A 21905-nucleotide genomic window follows, 5' to 3' on the forward strand; every position below is an offset into this window, starting at 1 on the left:
ATAATAATAATATTACAAGGTAATTATAAAGCGCTCTAACTAACAGGGGAAAGTACCACAGCGCTGTACACACAATTAGCAAAAAGCACAGAATAAACGAAACAGGCAAACAAATCAGTTGAACAAGTGGGTTTTGATCGACTTCTTGAAGACTGCTAGTGAGCTAGAGTGGCAGATGCTATAGTAAATTGTTCCAGAGTTTTTGGGGCAGCAGCGTGGAAGCTTTTTTCCCCCCTAGTGGTGCGTGATTTGGGGATGGCAAGTAGTCTGGTATCGGTAGATGAGCGGAGGTATCTGTTGGGTTTGTACAACTGAATGAGATCCGTTAGGTATGAAGGCGCAGAGACGGTATTGAGACATTTGAAGACCAGTGTAAAGGTAAAATTTGAGCCCTGTATAAGAATTACTATTCTTCTTATTATTAGGTGTTGAGTGTTTACCACCCTGTATGAATGAAGGAGCCTGTGTCAACGGTAGATGCCAATGCTATCCTGGGTTTAGCGGAGATGTTTGTGAAATCCAACCACCTGAGATGATAAGTAAGTATTAGTCATCCTATCTCTCCCTCTCTAGTCGAGCGAGGTCAGGTTCATGTTGAGGCTTGTCCATCCCTTTCTATCTCTCATTAGGTTGAGAAGATCAGCTGGAAGCACCCCGATGTCCCTAGCAACTACATCTGTATAGCTAAGCTTCTGTCAGTCTATAATCCTTTAATTACTCACTGGGCCCAATGTCATAAAGCTGTGTAGAGAAAATGCTGCCAAGCAAACTTTTCAGAAATGGATTGCGCACAATTTTATAAAACTATTTGGAGAAAATGCTGCTTAGCAATTTTTTCTGCTCAGCACAAATGTTTATGCTAAGCACAAATTAAGCAAGGAACAAGTCACAAACAATGTACATTACGCAGTATTTTGGCTGGTAACCTGTTTCTGTTGAGCAAGATTTTGTTGTGCTAAGCAAATTTTGTTGTGCTTAATAGATCAACTCCGAATTATTTGTTGCAAATTTGTGACGTCAAAATTTGTACCCCATTCGCATTCACAAGAAATATGAACTGGCTTTAATTCTAGATGGATTAATAATATTTGCTTAAAGTTAATGATTATTTGTGATCATGAATTGTTTTTTTTCTGTGTTGTTTTTAGACAAGAATTGTCGTTATGGCTGTGCTAATAATGGAACCTGTAATGATGGGATATGTCTCTGCCCTCTTGGACTAAACGGAGACTATTGTGAAATAGGTAAGAAATAAAAGTGAAAATCTAATCTCTGTACTTACTTTTGTTTAAATGTGATTTGAGTTTGGCTGCACTTTCCTGACACTTTTAATCATCCCTATTTTCGTGCCGGGTCTTTCACTCCCTATGTACATGTACGTGTATTTACGTTAAAGGCAGTGGACACTATAATTGTTAGCATAAAACCCTACTTGGTAACATATAATGGGGAGAGGTTGATAGTATAAACCTTGTGAGAAATGGCTCCCTCTGAAGTGACGTAGCTTTGGAGAAAGAATTAATTTTCTGCGAATTTGATCTCGAAAACTCAGATTTAGAGTTTGAGGTCTCCAAATCAAGCATCTGAAAGCACACAACTTCGTATGACAATGTTTTTTTTTTCTCTTTCATTATTATCTTGCAAGTTCGACGACCAATTGAGCTCAAATTTTCACACAGGGTTGTTATTTTGTGCATATGTTGAGATACACCAAGTGAGAAGACTGGTCTTTGACAATTACCAATAGTGTCCAGGGTCTTTAAGTTTTTGTTGTTTGGGGTTTGCATGTATTTCTTTACCCGATATCTTCTTTATGCAGGGCCCAATTCCATAGAGATGCTTGAGCTAAAAATGTTCCCTAACAATTTGCTGCTTAGCAGAAATAAACAGGATACCAGTCACAAATTATTCACCTGGTAGTTTGGCTGGTAATCTTTTTCTGGTGAGCCAAATTTCGTTGTGCGTAGCTACTCTTTCTGCTTAAGCATCTCTATAAAATCGGGCCCTAGTGTCTTCTGGAAAACAGGTTAACAGTTTAAGATGACCAGATGTCATGACAAGAAAGATTAAACAAAATAAACTGTAGAGATGTTTACATTGGATTATGTTATCCAAGTGCTGTATTTATCAGGCATGCAACTCTTCCGCGTTTCCGCAAAAAAACAGATTTTTTTTTTTTAAGCCTAATATATGCCTGGCATTAACAGTGTACAACTACAATCATGTAAAATAAGCCTATTACATGCTTAAAATGCACCTAAGATCATAATAAACCTCAACATTTTCTAGGGTACCATTGTGGGTATCATGTCCTGTGGCGTTTCGGCTGCCTCGCTCCGCACTTGCCTTTGAAAATTTTCCTCTTTTTTTTTTCAACGGACAGTTGCATGCATGATTTATCTTTTCATACTTTTTATGTTTCTTTTACTTGTAGATTCCAGAGAGTTGATCAACGACCCGTGTAAATGTTTGAATGGTGGAACCTGTGCCCAAGGGACATGTATATGCCCCAATGGATACTCGGGGGAACAATGCCAAATTGAAGGTAAGTCACCAGACTATTCTAGGTTTTTTTTCTTCTTTCAGTCCTGGGTAGTGGTATGGCTATGTTGCATCAACAGACCTTTCTATTTCAACATTACAGCCAAGTTTTTGCCAAGGGGGCATGGAAAGCTATGGAAAGCCATCAATGCAAAGCAAAAACAAATACTGCCATAGTTTAGTGTTACACAAACATTCGAAAGTAGTGGTGACTTTGGACTCAAAATCCCAACTCCCGAAATTCTCAATAAATCTGAAAATTTTAGTTGTATACCCAGTCAGCACTCATAAATTGTCTTCAGTACATGTAGTCCGTTCTGTATCATTTGGAACCAAAAAATCAGGGACAATTTTTGACCTACCTCAAATCTGAAAATTTTACCATGCCGATTTTTTCGAACAGTATACTCTGCTCGTCTTCAGGAGAAAGAGCAGAGTATACTGTTCGAAACGTCGAGACCAAACCGGCTCTTTTCAGAGCCACCACTCCCTCAAAAGAGTTTTTACCCATGGTTGTACCTGCAAGTTTACTATTAATGTTTATATTTATAGTTACTCTTATTCCCCACACCATGCAAAGCTTCAAACACCATTTATCTATTTTATTGTTCTTGTTTTGATTAGATGATGTTTGTAATCCAGCCTGCCAGAATGGAGGTACATGTCTAGATGGGCTGTGTTATTGTGACATTGGTTTTGTGGGATTCTACTGTGAGATCAAAGGTAAGTAGTGAATATCAATCCACTTTCACATTAGATCGAAAGGAAACAACTTTAGTATGAACAAGATTAGTCAATCTTAATTCAGTTTTAATCCCCGGGAAGCGTGAATCATTGCTTGTATTTGGTCACCAACTACATTATATACACAATGTATGTTTTGAACTATATCAGCAGGACACAAAATAACCCAAGGCACCCACAGCATTTGCCGCGGTGCCCTGTGTTGAACAAATTTAGTACAAACTCACATTTTCCTCATAGAAGTGCTCTTTACCGGTTGAAAATTGCTGTGCCCCTTCAACAGCAAAGTTCAATGCCTGCACTTTACACTTTGTTACATTTTCCCATATAAGTGGCCACTACCAGAGGAAAATTGATGTGTCTCTTCCAGAGGGAAGTTAAATGCTTCATCGGTGCTGTTGGATATGTAAGATAACATGAAACCAATAAAAATAAAAAACTATTATGCAGTGATATTTAAATATGGATCTTAAAGACATCACGCATTATTTGAAGGAATTTATGTCGAAACATTTTTTAGTAAACATTGTCTTAGTAAATGTTGCTAAATATTAATGTGTTTTACTAAATTGGTGTAACATTTAACCACTTTTTAATTAATTGTTATAATTATTTTCAGCTTGTCAGTTGCCATGTGAGTTTGGTGATTGCATTGCTGGTGTCTGTGTGTGTGATGAGGGATACAACGGGCCTCAGTGCAACTTCTTGGGTAAATTGACACATTTATCTGGTAAACCGACTTAAACGGTTCGGGTAGTTTTGGTCTGATACAAAACACAAGCGTACACAGTTTTAAATAAGGGAATCAATGTGTGGTGAAGAGTTTTACAACTAGTGGTTTAATCCCAACGAGGCCTGGTTCTTGATAATTTTATTGAGACAAAGTCAAGGTAAATTATCAAGAACCAGGCCTTGGCGGGTTCAAAACCATTTGTTGAAAACTGATTCAACACACTTTGATTCCCATTCATAAATACCTTTTCGGTCAAAAACATCAACATTTTTGGTCAAAAGGTAAAATAAATGCAAAAATTATAACTGTTTAATGATTTCTTTCAACACAACACCCCTCCAGCTATGAAATGGTAAAGCCCTCTGCTGCTCTCGTGTAAACAACTCCTTATAAGGGACTGCTGTGCGCGTCGGGCGTATCGCGTGATGTGGCACAACTGTTTCAGCCGTTGCTCTCGACCAATAAATTGTCTTATAAGAACAGGTGCAAGCTCGCGTGTCACGCCCATGTTTCAACACTTTTGACTGGTCATAAACAATGATTTATACTGGTTTATACACACCCACGTGACGTGCTTTCCACCAATAGGAATAGCGAAACTGTCTGAGATATTTATGAATTAAACTTACATGGTTTGAAGATAATGATAATAGAAAGCTTCCCTTAAAATATTACTTGCTGAAGCAAGTTCACACAAATAATTTTGGTCTCGATTAGTTTAATAGCATGTATAACAAATTTACGCGGCTCTCCTGCAACTATTGCTCTGTGATTTTCATTTTTTTTTCCTTAAAAAACTTGATGACTAATAAAGCTGAAACTTCTACAGGTAAATTGTATTACATATACAACTTCATTCACAGTGAGTAGGGATTCATGTCATGGCCAAAAATGTCATCTACAAAAGGTATCAAAACCCCTTTAAGCGTTGGAACAGTCTATCTTTTAATAACACATTGGTAAATCTTTTTTAATTTCAGATACATTTATTTAATGTCGGCGTCAATCAATACATAGTGTGATAATATTGCTTGAGTAAACATTATAACAACTTGAAACAAATGAAACTTGATCCAGTTATTAAACAATAAGTAGATAATAATCTGATATTAACATGTAGGAAAAAGGAGAAGCAAATGCTTTAAGTTCCCCTTCCCTATAAAAAAAACAAAAAAAAAAAAACCCAAAAAAACCACAAAACTTATTAAAGGAAAACGATACCCTTACGAACACAATCAAATAAGGACATGGACATTTTATGCATGAGTGAGACTGCGCAGAAATATATAAATAATTACTATTAAATTACTTTCATTGGCAACAGGGTGCATTAGTAAATCTTTGAAAAACACACGTATTTATTTGTATATCTTGGGTGTTTCTTTATTTCATATCTTGATGTTTTTATTTCAGAGTGTCAATTGGCTTGCCTTAATGGAGCTGAGTGCGACAACGGAACGTGTAGATGTCAACCTGGTTTCACAGGAGCTCAGTGTGATCAAATTGGTAAATAAAAATACTCACTTTCAATGTTTTAACAAATTATTGATAATATACTGACATGTTCTCCTATACTGCTCTTTCTATATATTCAATGTAGAAATTACCCTCTTAAACGCACTGGACACTTTTGGTAATTACTCAAAATAATTGTTAGCATAAAAACTTACTTGGTAACGAGCAATGGAGAGCTGTTGATGGTACAAAACATTATGAGAAACGGCTCCCTCTGTGGTAACATTTTTTGAGAAAGAGGTAACTTCCCACTCGTATAATAAAATTCTTCAGCTGAAGCCTTTTATTAATAATATAATATAATATCGAAGTCTTATCGTCGCACGTATCTACCAAACAAGGTACTCAAGGCGCTGAGTATATAAAACTTTCAGAAAGATAGGTTATTGCAGTGATGAATTCTGAGACCCAATGGGAGACTTTGGAACGCTAGGTGGCAGCAGACCTACCAGGTATATTTCCATTGTTTACGTAGCTCTGAGCATGCACACATTACCGAGAACAATGGAATTTTACCTGGTAAGTCTGCTGCCACCAAGCGTCCCAAAAGTCTCCTATTAGTTACGCATCTGTATTATGCATCTGCATCTGTATTATGCATCTGAAAACACACAAAGTTGTGCAACAAGGGTGTTTTTCTTTCATTATTCTCTTGCAAATTCGATGACCAATTAAACCCAAATTTTCACAGGTTTGTTATTTTATACACATGTTGGGATACATCAAGTGAGAATACTGGTCTTTGACAATTACCAAACGTGTCCAGTGCCTTTTAACGAAATGTTTATTTTCAATTTCTTGCTAATAATTGGGATGTTTCTTCCTCATATTATACACGGAGCATGCTGGTGGACTATTTCTTTTCTTCTTCAAATGTTTTTCAAATTTCTTCTTTGTCGAACTAATTTTTGTGAAAATAACAATTATTAAATAAAATCTATTCTGTTTAATGCCTACTAGTCACTGAGCACAGATTCTTATTGTTAGATTTATAAGTGATATGAAAATAGTTATTCTTAAAGCCCGGTCCATACACCCGGTGAATGCGACACAAATTGTGGCGTCACGGGGCTGTTTTTGAAGCGAATGGTTTGCAGAAGTCAACTAATGTGAATTATTCATTGCAAATTATTCATTGCGACATTATGACTTGCAAATTCATCTCGCATACGCATTCGCAGGAAGTATGAACCAGGTTCTTTGATCTGTTGGTCTTTTTATTCAAAATGAATGCAATTTTCTCTGCTGTTACTTAATTTATTTATCTGTGATTCCCATAAATGGCTAACAACTCGTCTATAAAAGGTTTGTTTGTTTGTCAGTCAGTGTGTGCAAACGGGTAAGAAGTTAGCCCGCTTGTTTGTTTGTTTGTCTGTAGATTGTTTGTTCCCTTGTTTGAACGGAGCTACATGCGTAGAAGGCATTTGTGAATGTGCTTTAGGATTTACCGGTAGAGAATGCACGGAACTTGGTGAGTAAAGGCATGAAAGAAACTAAAACACTAAAGCCCTTTTCACACGACAGAGTCAAACTAGTGTCCTTGGCCAGTTGTCTTGACCAAGGAAGTTGGTCGAAGTCGAACAAGATCGTTCACACGGTGCAGAAACTGATTTATTTGGGAGGTAGTGCTTTCTGCTCTACCAGCCAGAGTTTGGATTGATGATACCCAAGCTTACATCCGGATGGACTGGAAAAGGTGTCCCCCTGTTTCAGCCCTAGGAGTAAGTGGCAACGGCCTATGGAAAAAAATTATTGTAGCCCACACCTTGAAGTGGCCCTTCAGGCCTTGTGTGTCTGGCGACTTGCATACAAAAAATATATAAAAATATCCGCACAGCTAGCATAAACACTGTATTCTTTATACGACCATGGATCCTCTGCTTATTGCACTCGTGTGAAAAGGCCTTTATTTGCCATTATTTTGATTTAAATAGAAACCCCCAAAATGCTGTCTGTACACACACAGGGTAATCTTCTTAGCTAAAATATAAAATCCTGTGAGCACAAAAACTTGAAAAGGTTACCAGCCTTCTTGCTTATGTAGCTATTCTGCTTAACCATTTAAAGCAAATATTTAGCCTATAACAGCAGCAATTTGAAGCATTATGTATATCATTCGCTATGTTTTTTCAATTTGTCTCTTCTTGTGAAGTTTTCCTTGTACTTGTGTATATTAATGAATTAAGTAGTATTTTTATTTGACACACTTTAAAGACACTGGATACTATTGGTAATTACTCAAAATAATTTTTAGCATAAAAAAAACTTGGTAACAATTGCAATGGAGAGCTATTGATAGTAAAAATCATTGTGAGAATCGGCTCCCTCTGAAGTAATGTACTTTTTTGAGAAAGAGATAATTTTCGTACTCAAATAGTAAAAGACTTCAGCTGATCCTTTTATTAGGCATCTGAAAACACATAAATTTGTGCAGCAAGGGTGCTTTTTCTTTCGTTGTTTTCTCACGATTTTGATGACCAATTGGGTTCAAATTTTCACAGATTTGAAAGTTTATGCATATGCTGGGATACACCAAGTGAGAGTACTGGTCTTTGATAAATATCAATCTTGTCAAGTGCCTTAAAGCATGCTTATAATTTCTCCTTTTGATGTCTGTGTATGACTTACCAGTCTTTTAGTTTGTTAGTTACAGAGTTACTTTGGTATGGTCAAAACACAGGTATATTAATGTTCAACATACTAACTAAAAAACTACTGGATTTCAGTCCATTGAGTTTTCCCCCTCCAAAAGTAAATTTTGATCACAGTTAATATTGTGAAAGTAAAAACTTGTATCATTTAAGATCCCTTTTGTAAACATACTGTAGTTCATTGGTTAACTTGATTTTTTTCCCTTCCTTTTTTATTTGATTTTATTTTTAATATTTGTCTAGAATTTTTTAATGTATTTTTTATTTAGACCCGTTGACAGTATATGTGCTAAAGGGTCTATGTACTTTTTTTTTTAAACACAAAACACAAAACACAATGTCCACAGATTTACAATAACCTTACAAAGTTGGAAGATAATGATAGTAGAAAGCTTCCCTTAAAATGTTAGTTCCTGAGGTGCTGTAGTTTTTGAGAAAAGAGTAAAACAATATCACAAAAGTATTTTTTTGTCTCAGTTTTAGCATGTCAAAAAGTATTGGGTAAAACCAGTTATGATATGTTATGGTATAATATGATAACTGGTTAACAGGTTTTTACATGCTAAAATAATTTTGGTCTCACTGTAAGTTTAATGTAAACCGGGGGACATTTTGAAAAAGTACCCAAATCCTTTAATATTTGTTGTGATTTTTTAAATTTATTTTTGATATGGACCCATTTTGCATTATACATGTTAATTTTTGTTGTGATTGTTTTTTAATCAGCTTGCATTCTACCATGTGTACATGGTATTTGCGTGGAAGGAGAGTGCCAATGTTTTACAGCATTTGAAGGGAAACAATGCGACAAACGACGTGAGTATAGCTTTTTAATAGTTTTAGTTTAGGTTTAAATATTAGACTTAAAAATATATAAATCGATACACAAAGATGCAAAGAAGCAAAATAGCTAAAAATACTAAGCCAGTGAGTGGCCAGGAGGAACAGGTGACCTGGGTCCAATTTCATGGCTCTGCTTACCGTAAGCACAGAAGGGGCGCATACGGAATCAGGGAATTCTGTGCTTACGGCAAGCGTATTTCACGGGTTACGGCGAATTTGGGCTTCTGCGCGTGCGTACGCCACGTTACTAGGTATTCTACGCTTACAAGGCTAGTGCAGAAATTCGGCGCGTGCACGTAAGCGGGGAATCGTGAATGAAGCGCAGAATTCGGCGGTAAGCAGAGCCATGAAATTGGGCCCAGCACCTCTACAAACCTGTCCTGCCACAAATAGACCTTTTAAAAGAATATAGATATATAATATCAAGAATACAGTTTGTTTTTACCTTTACAAAAGTCATTTCCCTATCCTTTCATTCCTTTTTAAGCTTTATATGCAGCTATTTGTGCTATTTATTTATTGTTGATAACCAACAGCGGATAGCTGCCATTTACTGGTATCATTACAAACAGATAAAACTATGTATAATAAATATATTATATATACAAGTTGCAAAATTACATTAGATGCTTTTTATTTTGTTTTCTTAAGATGACCTCGAGGTTTCACTGGGCTGCACCTACAATCTTATCTAGGCTACTGTCCAACTATCTTTCAAACATCTAAAAAAAAAAAATCCTTTCCCTCTTGAACCAGATTTGTTGTCTCCATTTTGTAATGGTGTAATTTTATCATCTTTTTAAATTTTGAATTATCTGTATATTTACCTGCATTTCGACCCTTGGTCGCCATTGGAAATTTGTTTATAAAGAATGAACCATTAATGAGTGAATTATTAAAAAAACCTGAATGTGTTAACATTGGTTGTCCGTAGCTGGGACAGTTTTTACCAGTGATTGCTAAGTTGTATTTTACTTTCGGAATGGTGCCGAGGGCTCCAACCACTATGCATGTACTTTTACCTGCCAAATCTTACAAAGTTCCCTGGCAAGTCTTGGTACTTTTGGATCTTTTCCCTCTCATTATTATTTAATAGATGTTAAATTTGCATCGGGAATAAAGAATATGAATTTTTGGTTTTTACCCATATATATGTGTGTAGCACTGTAAACTCAGTACTTTCCCGAGTCCTCTGAAAAAAATCACAGGCATTTTTTACTCGGGTTGGATTCGAACCCACGTCCTTTGCAATTTTAGAGCAGTGTCATACCAACTAGACCACCGAGATTGCCCGGTAGCTAGAGGCAGTTCGAATCCTATGTTTTAGCAGCGGGTACTGCAAACGATTTAATAGATGTTAAATTATTCTTCTAATTGTTGTAGGTTGTATTCTGGAGTGCCTTCACGGTGGACAGTGTGAGGATGGAGTCTGTATTTGCCCTACTGGATATGATGGACCAAGCTGTCAAAATACAGGTATATACACTCACACATTTTTAAAATTTTTTATTATTAGTTTTTTTGTATGCAAGCCGCCTGACACACAAGGCCTGAAGGCCACTTCAAGGTGTGGGCTACATTTATTGTTCCCAGAGGCCGTTGCCACCTACTCCTAGGGCTGAAACAGTGTTACCCCTTTCACAGTCCATACGGATGTAGGCGTGGGTATCATCAATTCGAAGCCCGGCCGGTAGAGCAGAAAGCACTAACTCCCCAATTTTATGTAGCAAGTGTCATGACCGGGATCCAAACCCACACCCTGCTGATCAAACACCAGTGCTTGAATCCTGTGCTCTTAACCGCTCGGCCATGACACTGCCACATCCATTTTAGTAGTTACTTTCTGCCCTATCGGTGTTTTCCACTTTTACTAATGACAAGGGCCCAATGTCACAGAAAAAAAATATTGCTTAACAGTTGTCTGCTAAGTAGACTTCTCACTTCTTTCACCTCAGCTGCACCATCACTGTGGAGCAGTCTCTCTCTCAATATTCGTCAAGCTAACCTCTACTGACTCAGTCAAATCTCTTTTAAAGACTCATCTCTATGTGGTTTATCTTTCGTGCACTTACAAATGCCCGTGTGAAGCACTTTATAAATTTATATTTGTAAACAGATTTTCAATAATTCATCTTTTTCTTGACTCCAGTTCCATACATAGAGATCATTCCGGATCAACTGGATGTCCGCTATGGAATACAGTTGTCATGGCGATGTGTTTATCATAATGGCACTGGACAGCCCTTCTGGAGGAACCCTAACCAGCGTTTCATTCAACAATCATTCTCATGTAAGAAAATTCAATTTTATATTCTGTAGTGTTGACCGTAATTTTCGGACTATAAACTGCGGTTTATATGTTGATTTTGACATTTTTTTGAACTCCTGCGGTTTATTCTCCGGGCGGCTTGTAAGCCGACGTATAAATATTTAAGAGAAAAAACTGCATTTTTAAAAAGAGTATTTCGAGGAAGTGCGGTTTATATGCCGCGCGGTTTATAATCAGAAAATTACGGTACTCTTTTTTTATTTTGGAGTGTTTTTTATGGCCCGTGGCGAAGCCGAAGGGCATATAGTCTTTGCCTGGTCCTTCCGTGTGTGTGTGTGTAGGTGGGCATGTCCACACATTCAAATTATGGACTTGGAGAGGGTTATAACAAAAGGGATCCAGGAAAAAGTCGCACCGAGGATGTCCTTGATTCAATTCCGTGTACAAAATCAATGGAGATGCCTTAACCATCTTGGGAGGAAAAACACACAGTAACCATGCATTTTTACTCCTATGATGGTTAAGGAAAATGCCTCAACCATCCTAGGATAAAAACCCAAAGTTACTATGTATATTTTATTCCTAGGATAGTTAAGGAAATGCCTTAACCATCCTAGGAGGAAAGACACAGTTACTATGACTTTTTTTTTAATCCTATGATAGTCAAGGAAATGCCTCAAGTATCCTAGAAAAAAAGACTGACAACATGTTTTTAGAATCTAAGCTAACTTCAGGGAAAACCACTGAAGCATTATTATGAGGAACATTGGATGCACCTTTTTGTTTAAACTCAGGACGAGATAACTGAGGGAGAAACAAATTGGAAAACCTTTTTTTATATTTTATATTCTAGATCCAGACCCATGTGAACTTGAATTTAGGATTGCTGCTAAATTGTATTTTGTTTACTTGGCGGATGGCAGTGCTATATGACAGTCTCTTTAATCAACCTATTATGATACTGTATCACTATACGAGCCGTAAGAAAGCTGCACCAACTTTTTCACTGATCTCCCTATATGACCCATTTCATGTACCCCCATCAATACAATAATGTCCGTTGCACCATTTCACAGACCGTCATCAATACAATAATGTCCGTTGCACCATTTCACGTACAGCCATCAATACAATAATGTCCGTTGCTCCATTTCACGTACCGTCATCAATACAATAATGTCCGTTGCACCATTTCACGTACATGTACAGCCATCAATACAATAATGTCCATTGCACCATTTCACGTACAGCCATCAATACAATAATGTCCGTTGCACCATTTCACAGACCGTCATCAATACAATAATGTCCGTTGCACCATTTCACAGACCGTCATCAATACAATAATGTCCGTTGCTCCATTTCACGTACCGTCATCAATACAATAATGTCCGTTGCACCATTTCACGTACATGTACAGCCATCAATACAATAATGTCCATTGCACCATTTCACAGACCGTCATCAATACAATAATGTCCGTTGCACCATTTCACAGACCGTCATCAATACAATAATGTCCGTTGCACCATTTCACGTACAGTCATCAATACAATAATGTCCGTTGCACCATTTCACGTACCGCCATCAATACAATAATGTCCGTTGCACCATTTCACAGACCATCATCAATACAATAATGTCCGTTGCACCATTTCACGTACCGCCATCAATACAATAATGTCCGTTGCACCGTTTCACGTACAGCCATCAATACAATAATGTCCGTTGCACCATTTCACAGACCGCCATCAATACAATAATGTCCGTTGCACCATTTCACGTACCGCCATCAATACAATAATGTCCGTTGCACCATTTCACGTACAGTCATCAATACAATAATGTCCGTTGCACCATTTCATGTACCGCCATCAATACAATAATGTCCGTTGCACCATTTCACGTACAGCCATCAATACAATAATGTCCGTTGCACCATTTCACGTACAGTCATCAATACAATAATGTCCGTTGCACCATTTCGGTAGTCCATGTCCATAGGTTATACAGTGTAGTGCTTATTTTAGGCTATGTTGCATTTACATGCTAAATCATGGAATAATTTATTTTGGGATTGTTCAAATGCATTACAAGGTACTGCTGTACCTTACCTGAAAGGTTTTTTCAAGTCATTGAGTGAGGATTTACATACTAAAGAATTATTATGGGTGGATCGAAACTAATTCATTCTCATGAGGGAGTCCTCCCAACTGGTTAAAGACACTGGACACTATTGGTATTGTCAAAGACTAGTCTTAAAGAGAAGGTACACTATTGGTTATTGGCAAAGACCAGTGTTCTGACTTGGTGTTTCTCAACAAATGCATAAAATAACCAATCTGTGAAAATTTGAGCTCAATTGGTCATCGGAGTTGGGAGAAAATGATGAAAGAAAAAACACCCTTGTGACGAATTTGTGTGATTTCAGGTAGGAATAAAAGACTTCTAGCTAGAAGTCTTTTATTATTTTAGTGAGAAATTACCCCTATTTCAAAATCTATGCTACTTCAGAGGGAGCCGTTTCTCACAATGTTTTATACTATCAACAGCTCTCCAATGCTCGTTACCAAGTCAGTTTTTAAGTTAATATTTGTTTTGAGTATTTACAAAACGTGTACCTTCCCTTTAATAGTTGGTGTATCTCAACATATGCATAAAATAACAAACCTGTAAAAGTTTGAGCTCTTTTGGTCGTCGAAGTTGCGAGATATTAATAAAAGAAAAGTACGCACTTTTCGCACTATGGTCACACAAAGTTGTGTGCTTTTAGGTGCTTAATTTCCAGTCCTCAAACTCTAAATCTGAGGTCTCAAAATCAACTTCGTGGAAAATTACTTCGAAAACTACGTCACTTCAGAGGGAGCTGTGTCTCACCGTGTTTTATACTATCAGCCTCTCCCCGTTATTCGTTATCAAGAAAGGTTTTATGATAATAATTATTTTGAGTAATAACCAATAGTGTCCACTGCAATTAAGGCCGTGTTTATCATATTGCCAGTTGTGGTTTCCTTGATCTCATCATATTTTGCATAAATTTTTGTGCAGCAAAACAGTTTTTGTCAAGCAGTATTTTCTTCTAAATAAATTTATAAAATTGGGCCCTGGCTTAATGTTTATTTGCCAACATACATGTATATAGGGCTAGATAGCTTAGTTGGTAGAGCGCCGGCACATTAATCCAGAGGTCATGGGTTCGAATGCCACTCTAGTCAATTATTTGTTCAACCCCTAAATCATTTTAAAATTTACCCCGTCAGTTTCCCTTGAGGACAAAACCCTAGTATTATAAAAGGGAGACTTCACTTTTGGTGATTACGTCAAAAACTAATGGCCATGAAGACTTACTTGGTAAAGAGCGCTGAGAGCTGATGATACTATAAAACATTGTTGTAAACCACGTCCTTTGAAGTAAGGTGGTTTTAGAGAAAGGGTTACATTTTCACAAAAATATTTGAATTTGAATGAGGACCCCAGGTCTGAAGCCTCTCTCAGTCATCTGAAATCAGACACATCTACGCAACAAAGTTTTTTTTTCTTCTTCGCTGTTTACCATGCATCTTCAATGACCAACTGAGCTTAAATTTCCAAAGTTTTGTTATTTGATGCATATGTTGGGATACACCAAGTGAGGATACTGGTCTTTGACGATTACTAAAAGAGTATCTTGCCTGTAACTGAGTGTACGATGTTATCTCTACAGCAAATCGTGGTGATCTTGGCTTCAATAACGTATACTCGGAGATAATCTCAGAATCAGAAACGAGACTCATCATTGTTGACTTCCAACCGAGGGACGCTGGAAACTACACTTGTAGGACCTCCACTGGATATAAGACACTAGTCGTTGAGGCTTCAACAATACCAAGTGAGTATCAGTAAAACTACCATACATATAGCCAGAACATCTGGGCCAAGTTTCATGGCTCTGTCTACCGCAAGAAAAGATTTGGCACTTGCGGAAGCAGGGAATTCTGTGCTTACGTCAAGCGAATTTCACAGGATAGAATGGAATTTTCTGCGCGTGCAAACTCCACTTTACTAGGCATTGTGTGCTTAAAGAGTTTGGGTACACTTTGTAACACAAAACATAATGTCCACAGATTTACATTAAACTTACACCGTTTGGAGATAGTAGAAAGCTTCCTTTAAAATTGCTGAGGTGCTGTAGTTTTTGAGAAATGAGTAAAACAATGTTCTGAAAATACTTTTTACATGCTAAAATAATTTTTGTCTCACAGTGCAAAAGTACCAAAATTCTTTTTGTGACTTATGTCACAGGTTTACAAAGACTAGTTTTGTTGTGTCTGTTTTCTTTTGATTTGTTTTGGGGTTTTATTGTCACTTAAACTCTTCCTTGCTCTATGCTTGAACACCCAGCAGGGTGGATATGTGTGCTTTACAGCACTTTATTGTTATTATTATTTAAGTAATTTTTAGTGAATGTAATTTCTACCTGTTTGATTTGTAGCTACACCGACCCCTACACCAGCTGTTAACGTCACAATCGCTCCAGAGCCACAAAGCAACTGCATAACATTCAACAGCTCTTTCTGTCAAGGTCTACCCTACAAACAAGCCGTCTTCCCCACAGCGTTTGCTCCGGAGTCCGAAGCTGCGGACCTGCTCGCTTCCGCTATCCACTCTCGTCTCTCTAACTGTGGCGAGGCTGCTAAGGTTGTCCTCTGCTATCACTTCTTCCAACCCTGCGTAGGAACCTCGGAACGTCTTTGTGCTGAGATCTGCCAGGATGTTAAGCTGAATTGTAATTCTTACATGGAGGAGTTGTTGACGTTCTTCTCACCGGCTCAAGCTCAGCAATTCTTATCGGCTTGTAATGACCTACCATCGGAGGAATCTAACCCAAGCTGTATCAAGAACTTGAAGAAACAACCAGATCGGATATCAAGTAAGAAAGTCAATTTCATTAAACCTGTATTAGCATAAATAAATTGCTAATCACAGAAGATTCTTGCTTAACAGAAACTTGTTTACCATTTTTGTTCTGCTGCACATGGGGCACTTAAATGGGAGACTTTCTGGGACGATAGAGGGCAGCAGACTTACTGGGTAAATCCATTGTTCTCAGAATTATGCGCATGTTCAGAACTACGTAAACAATGGAAATTTACCCGGTATGTCTGCTGCCACCTAGCGTTGGAAAGTCTCCTATTGTTATGTTACAATTGTTATTTACAAAATCCATTTTTACATGATGTGACAGGGGTTGAAATTGCCGCTAGCCCAGGACTACTAGATTTACAGCCACGCTATTCATTTGTCCAATTTATTAGCCGCGGCGGGCAAGTGGAAAAATAATGCAAAAATCGTAATTTTTGGTTGTACCCATATACACCGATGTGGGTAGCACTGTATACTCAGTACTTTCCCCGAGTCCTGTGAAAAAAGATCACAGGCATTTTACTCGGGTGGGATTCGAACCCACGACCCTTGCAATTCTAGAGCAGTGTCTTACCAACTAGACCACCGAGATTGCCCGGTAGCTAGAGGCAGTTCGAATCCTACGTTTAGCAGCGGGTACTGCAAACGATTTAATAGATGTTAAATTTGCATCGGGATAAAGAATATTAATTTTTGGTTGCACCCACATCGGTGTATATGGGTACAACCAAAAATTAATATTCTTTTCCCGATGCAAATTTAACATCTATTAAATGCAAAAATCAACATCACAACAATAATGAACTGTGTTGAGGCTATTGTAAAATGAAATACTTTTGTACTTTTTTGTGTGCCTGCCGTGACTCAAGACATAATGTGTTTTTCGGGCTACCAAGATCTCATCAGGGCTACTATAATTCAGGGTTACTAGCCCTGCTGACTATAACAATAATAATAACCCGTTTTTATATAGCGCTTTTCACACCCGGAGGGCGTCCCAAAGCGCTTCACATTATTACCCCTGGTCACTGGGCCTTAAATCACTCCTTAAACCATCTCAGCTCCCTGGTGGGGAGTATACAGCCTTGTGCAACATTAATTTGCGCTACTCGGCTAAATCAATCACAAGAACCATCTCTGCCCTCACAGGTACCCATTTACCCCTGGGTGGAGAGAAGCAATTATAGTTAAGTGTCTTGCTCAGGGACACAAGTGTCACGACCGGGATTCGAACCCACACTCTGCTGAACAGAAGCACCAAAGCTTGAGTTCAGTGTTCTTATCCACTCGGCCACGACACCCCATGACTACCATGAAAGTACACTTCATTTCCACCCCTGCTGTGATTAATTTTTTTTTTTCTCCAGAATGTGACAACATGTGTGAGAATGGAGGAACTTGTATTAATGACCAATGTATTTGTCTTCCTGAGTTCACTGGGGAGATGTGTGATTACCCAGGTAAGGCTGTTTCTTTGATTGGTTGTTTGTTTGTGTGGTAAGGTTTTATATATAAATGTCATAATATGTACTGCAATATAGTAGATTGTTTGTTTTTGTTTTTGTTTGTTTGTTTTTGTTTTTTTCTTCTTCTTTTTTATAAAGATCTTCCTCGTCAAGGGAAATCGGCAAAACTCCCACAAGGGATATACATGTACAATGTAAACGCCAAGCTGACAACAGCCTATCTCTCTCATACAAACATTGTTTTAAAGTCCATGATTTTGTGATTTAGTACCTAGACGAAAATACTTATTCCAGTCATTGTGCAGTCAGCGGTTAGCTTGGTAGGATTCAAACCCACAACCTTGTGATTGCAAGTCTTGCAGTCTAACCATCGGACCATGGTTAGCTTGGTAGGATTGAACCTACAATCTTGTAATTGCAAGTCCTGCAGTCTTGCCACTGGACAACGGTTAGCTTGGTAGGATTAACCCACAACCTTGTGATTGCAAGTCCTGCAGTCTAACCATCGGACCAAGGTTAGCTTGGTAGGATTCGAACACACAACCTTGTAATTGCAAGTCTTGCAGTCTAACCATCGGACCATGGTTAGCTTGGTAGGATTTGAACCTACAATCTTGTGATTGCAAGTCCTGCAGTCTAACCACTGGACTATGGTTAGCTTGGTAGGATTCAAACCCACAACCCTTGTGATTGCAAGTCCGGCAGTCTAACCATCGGACCACCTTCACCAAGATGGATTACAGAACCCTACTAGGACAGCTTTGGTTTTGCAGCACAGAACCAAAATATAAGTCAGGATATGGAACTTTGAGAGTTTGTTATTTGCTAACTAAGTTTCTATAGACCATGTGAACTTTGTTTACAATAAGTGTGACCTTGTACATTCTTTGAGTATTCCGGCAAGCACAATACTGCACAGGTCATATGGGAAAGTTTACATTTTGTGTCATAATTTCCACATAAATCCAAGAATTCTGAAAGTAAAAGCTGGACAAGTTTTGAGATGTGCCCCCTTTCATCATTTCAAAAGTTGATAAGAATTAGACAGTGCAATCTCCATAAAATATAAGATTTTACGATTTCTTTCATTAGGCTGTGTACAAATCGTGCCTGCAGGAAGTCCAGGCTCTGTGGCTCTTTTGTAAACATGTGATTTCACAGGTCACATCGTCTATAGAAACTGGTTTAAATTGATAGAAACTTGTTCAGTTTGATCAGAATATACAATATTTTTTTTATAAGGGTTGTTTCTAAAAAAGTTTAATGTTGATATTTGTCTTTACTTTTATCTTCCTGTAGTTGATACCCAGTTTGAGTACGATGTCGTGATTACACCCAACCCGTTCGGCTATCCAGAATTAAACTCCAACTTGACTGTCATCTGTGAGATCAAAAACAACAATGTCTTAGTTTTCCCAACTTGGTTTGGACTGGACAGTCAAAACGTTCCTGCAAAACAATCTGGTAAGTTTGAATTAAGGCACTGGGTATGTTTTGTAACTACTCAAAATCAATAACTGCACAAAAACTGGAGAGCTGTTGATAGTATAAAACATTGTGAGAAAGGGCTCCCTCTGAAGTAAGAAGTTAATTTCTCACTCAAATATTTGAATATGAGAAAGAACTTTAAATGCACTTGCTTTTTAGATTTACAGGCTGAAACTTACTGTTGCTCTGCTTACCCTTGAAATAGGCTTCAGGTAACCGCAGAATTCTCAGAATGAGCCTTGAAGTTGGGCCCTGGTCAGAATTTCTTAAATCCTCGTTACTTTAAGGTGCAGCTTAAGTTTGAATGATTCTGTTTTTTGATTTCTCGCTGTAGGTAACAGTAATCAGCGAGTCTACATGGACGTACACTCAACCTCAGCTTCTAAACTTGTCATTCTGGATCTGAGACCAGAAGATCAGGGGACTTACAGGTGTATTGTAGGTCAGCAATCGGTACCACACACTGTCATATTACAATGTGAGTAGAGAACGAATTCATAATAAAAAATTGCTCTTCTTGTTTTTAAATGCTTTAACAAAACTGCACCTCGTTATATTTCCATTTTACTGTCACATTACACTCCTCCACCACGATTTCTTCGGTCCACACTTGACATCACTGGCTTGAATGTTCCCCGAGCAAACAAAGTTCTAGGTCAAACAGCTTTCAGTGTGGCTGGGCCAATGATTTGGAACAATCTCCCTACGAAGAATCTAATACTCTATCTGCATTTCATTAAGTTCTAGAGACTCGCCCTTTTCCATGTAATTTCTTTCTAGTGAGCTATGATCTTGATAGAATTTTAATTAAGGGAATAACAGACCGTTAAGAACGAGTCACTACTCTTTTATTCCCATTCATAAATGCCTTTTCGGTATAAAAGGCGTAATAAAGTAATAAACTCTGTAAAACTTATCCGTTCCGACGTCCTTGAGCTCTGTACGTCGGATTCGTTTGTGCGCGTATAGTCTTGGTTCAAGACATTTTTGTTTTCCTTTCACACACAGCGCGGCCCGCATCGCCCGTAACAAGAAGCGTCTTGCACCAAGGCTAGCGCGTCGTTTCCAAAAAACAACCGGTTATAAACAGAGCTCCAGCTGATCATTATCAACCATTTAAACACCCTCCACATGACGCGCTCTCCACCAATAGGAATAGCGAAACTGTCTGAGATATTTATGAATATAGGATAACGTTACACACTCATGATATTTTTCTTGTTGTTTAAAGTTCCTGACTGCTACAGTCGTCCATGTGTGAACGGAGGATTTTGTGTCAACGGAAAATGCAAATGCCCCTCAGGGTTGACTGGACTCCAGTGTGAAAAAGGTACTCCACTCAAATATTTTATTCCACAAGTATAAGTATCCCAAAACAAACTTGGAAAAAAAAGTTAATGGCTTGGTGTTTGGACCCTAGCAGAGCCTTCGAGAATGACTATGTTAGTGCCGATTCGTCAGGCCGCTAACTATTATTTTGCATTTACACTATAGGTCCTTTTGGTTGGTAAGTTGTTTGCAACAACCACATATAATTACATTTTCTCAGAAGTATCACAAACCACTGTTCAAACCTTCTCTTACATCTAGATTTTTCTGAAAGTATAAAAGCTCATAAATTAATTTGATAAACTAACTAAATTCTGAACTACTTGAATTGTACAGTCCACCCCGGTCTGGTTTGCAATCAGCTGCAAAATTCCTCTTTGCAGAACCTAAATCATAATCGTGTAGGTCCTGGGGCGACAGAGCTTTCTCTGTCATAGCTAACGTCCGTCGATGTCGGTTTTTTCCCATTATCGATATATCGAAAATTTAATATCGAGTATACTCGATATATCGAGTATTTCCCGCGCGCAAGATGGAAGCCTAAAAACAGCACTTGGTATACTCATGGAGGTAGAAATATTTATACCATAGACTGACAGTTTAATAGGGTTACATTTCAACTTGTTTTTGTCTGATCCCCCGAACTTGTTTGTAGTCCAAACAATTTCAGATTGCGTAGTCCCGCCCCGATTATTTCTGGTTTTACAACAAAGTATGATCGCCGCTACCGCTGGCTTGGCCAATTGGTGAACGCTCACCACAATTCTCGATTCGTGATTGGCCATGATTGGCCGTCTCAAAATGACACAGAGCCTTTGTGAGCTGCGTGACTCGCCGACATTAAGGTGTCAGTTGCCGATGCATTGACGTAGAAGTGTCAATCAAGTTGTCCGACGGGCGCGCGGACTACCTTTACGGTTGAAAATGGTTGAGATAATCATCGAAAAAAAATCACTAGAAAGTCCCGCAAAACACAGACCTACCACTCAGCGATCCCAATATACAACGCACGCAGCATGCAGTCACATAGTCTCCAATAAAGGCTCTTAGTCTTTTTACTTTGCATTCTATAACCAAGGCAAGAAACATTGAATGCTAGAACGCCCTCTATTGTCGAAATAACGCAGTGCATCACGCGATACCGCCTTGACCAAAGACTGCATGTGTCTGCGCATGCTTGGGCAAACGGGTTTTCCCCCCGAATTGCAATAACCATACACGCTGGTGTGCACGCTTAAACCGTACAACAGCATAGTCTTCGCTGGTACGCACGCAATAGCCGCCGACAGCGTGGTCTGCGAAGCATATAGTTCCTCGGAAATGTTAGCTTGTTCACCGAAAACAACACAACGTGTAGGCTTTATTTGACCAAAATGACGCCATTACGATACCTTGGATTGATAGAAAGATTATTGTAAGATTGT

At 38.3% G+C, this 21905-nt stretch overlaps 2 protein-coding genes and 1 long non-coding RNA gene across 3 annotated transcripts in view; all 3 read left to right on the forward strand.

Moving 5' to 3' along the window:
• Positions 1 to 4029, forward strand: part of LOC117301758 (fibrillin-1-like) — a 111843-nt gene extending 107814 nt beyond the window's left edge. Inside the window, exons 44-48 of the mRNA XM_033785779.1 lie at positions 426 to 539; positions 1149 to 1244; positions 2435 to 2545; positions 3166 to 3264; positions 3905 to 4029. Coding sequence (XP_033641670.1) covers positions 426 to 539; positions 1149 to 1244; positions 2435 to 2545; positions 3166 to 3264; positions 3905 to 4029 — 545 coding nt within the window. The remainder of the gene's footprint in view (positions 1 to 425; positions 540 to 1148; positions 1245 to 2434; positions 2546 to 3165; positions 3265 to 3904) is intronic.
• Positions 4030 to 5390: 1361 nt separating this feature from the next.
• LOC117301595 lies at positions 5391 to 8978 on the forward strand. The gene is made up of 3 exons (XR_004520334.1): positions 5391 to 5524; positions 6912 to 7004; positions 8911 to 8978. It is a non-coding gene; the product is annotated as an uncharacterized LOC117301595 (long non-coding RNA).
• A 932-nt stretch (positions 8979 to 9910) lies between these two features.
• Positions 9911 to 21905, forward strand: part of LOC117301759 — a 241232-nt gene continuing 229237 nt past the window's right edge. The window contains exons 1-9 of the mRNA XM_033785780.1: positions 9911 to 9914; positions 10411 to 10503; positions 11177 to 11317; positions 15000 to 15164; positions 15768 to 16205; positions 17566 to 17658; positions 18964 to 19128; positions 19487 to 19630; positions 20384 to 20482. Coding sequence (XP_033641671.1) covers positions 9911 to 9914; positions 10411 to 10503; positions 11177 to 11317; positions 15000 to 15164; positions 15768 to 16205; positions 17566 to 17658; positions 18964 to 19128; positions 19487 to 19630; positions 20384 to 20482 — 1342 coding nt within the window. The remainder of the gene's footprint in view (positions 9915 to 10410; positions 10504 to 11176; positions 11318 to 14999; positions 15165 to 15767; positions 16206 to 17565; positions 17659 to 18963; positions 19129 to 19486; positions 19631 to 20383; positions 20483 to 21905) is intronic.

The sequence above is a fragment of the Asterias rubens genome, chromosome 17 (genome assembly GCF_902459465.1).
Source record: "Asterias rubens chromosome 17, eAstRub1.3, whole genome shotgun sequence".
Taxonomy (NCBI): Eukaryota; Metazoa; Echinodermata; class Asteroidea; order Forcipulatida; family Asteriidae; genus Asterias; species Asterias rubens.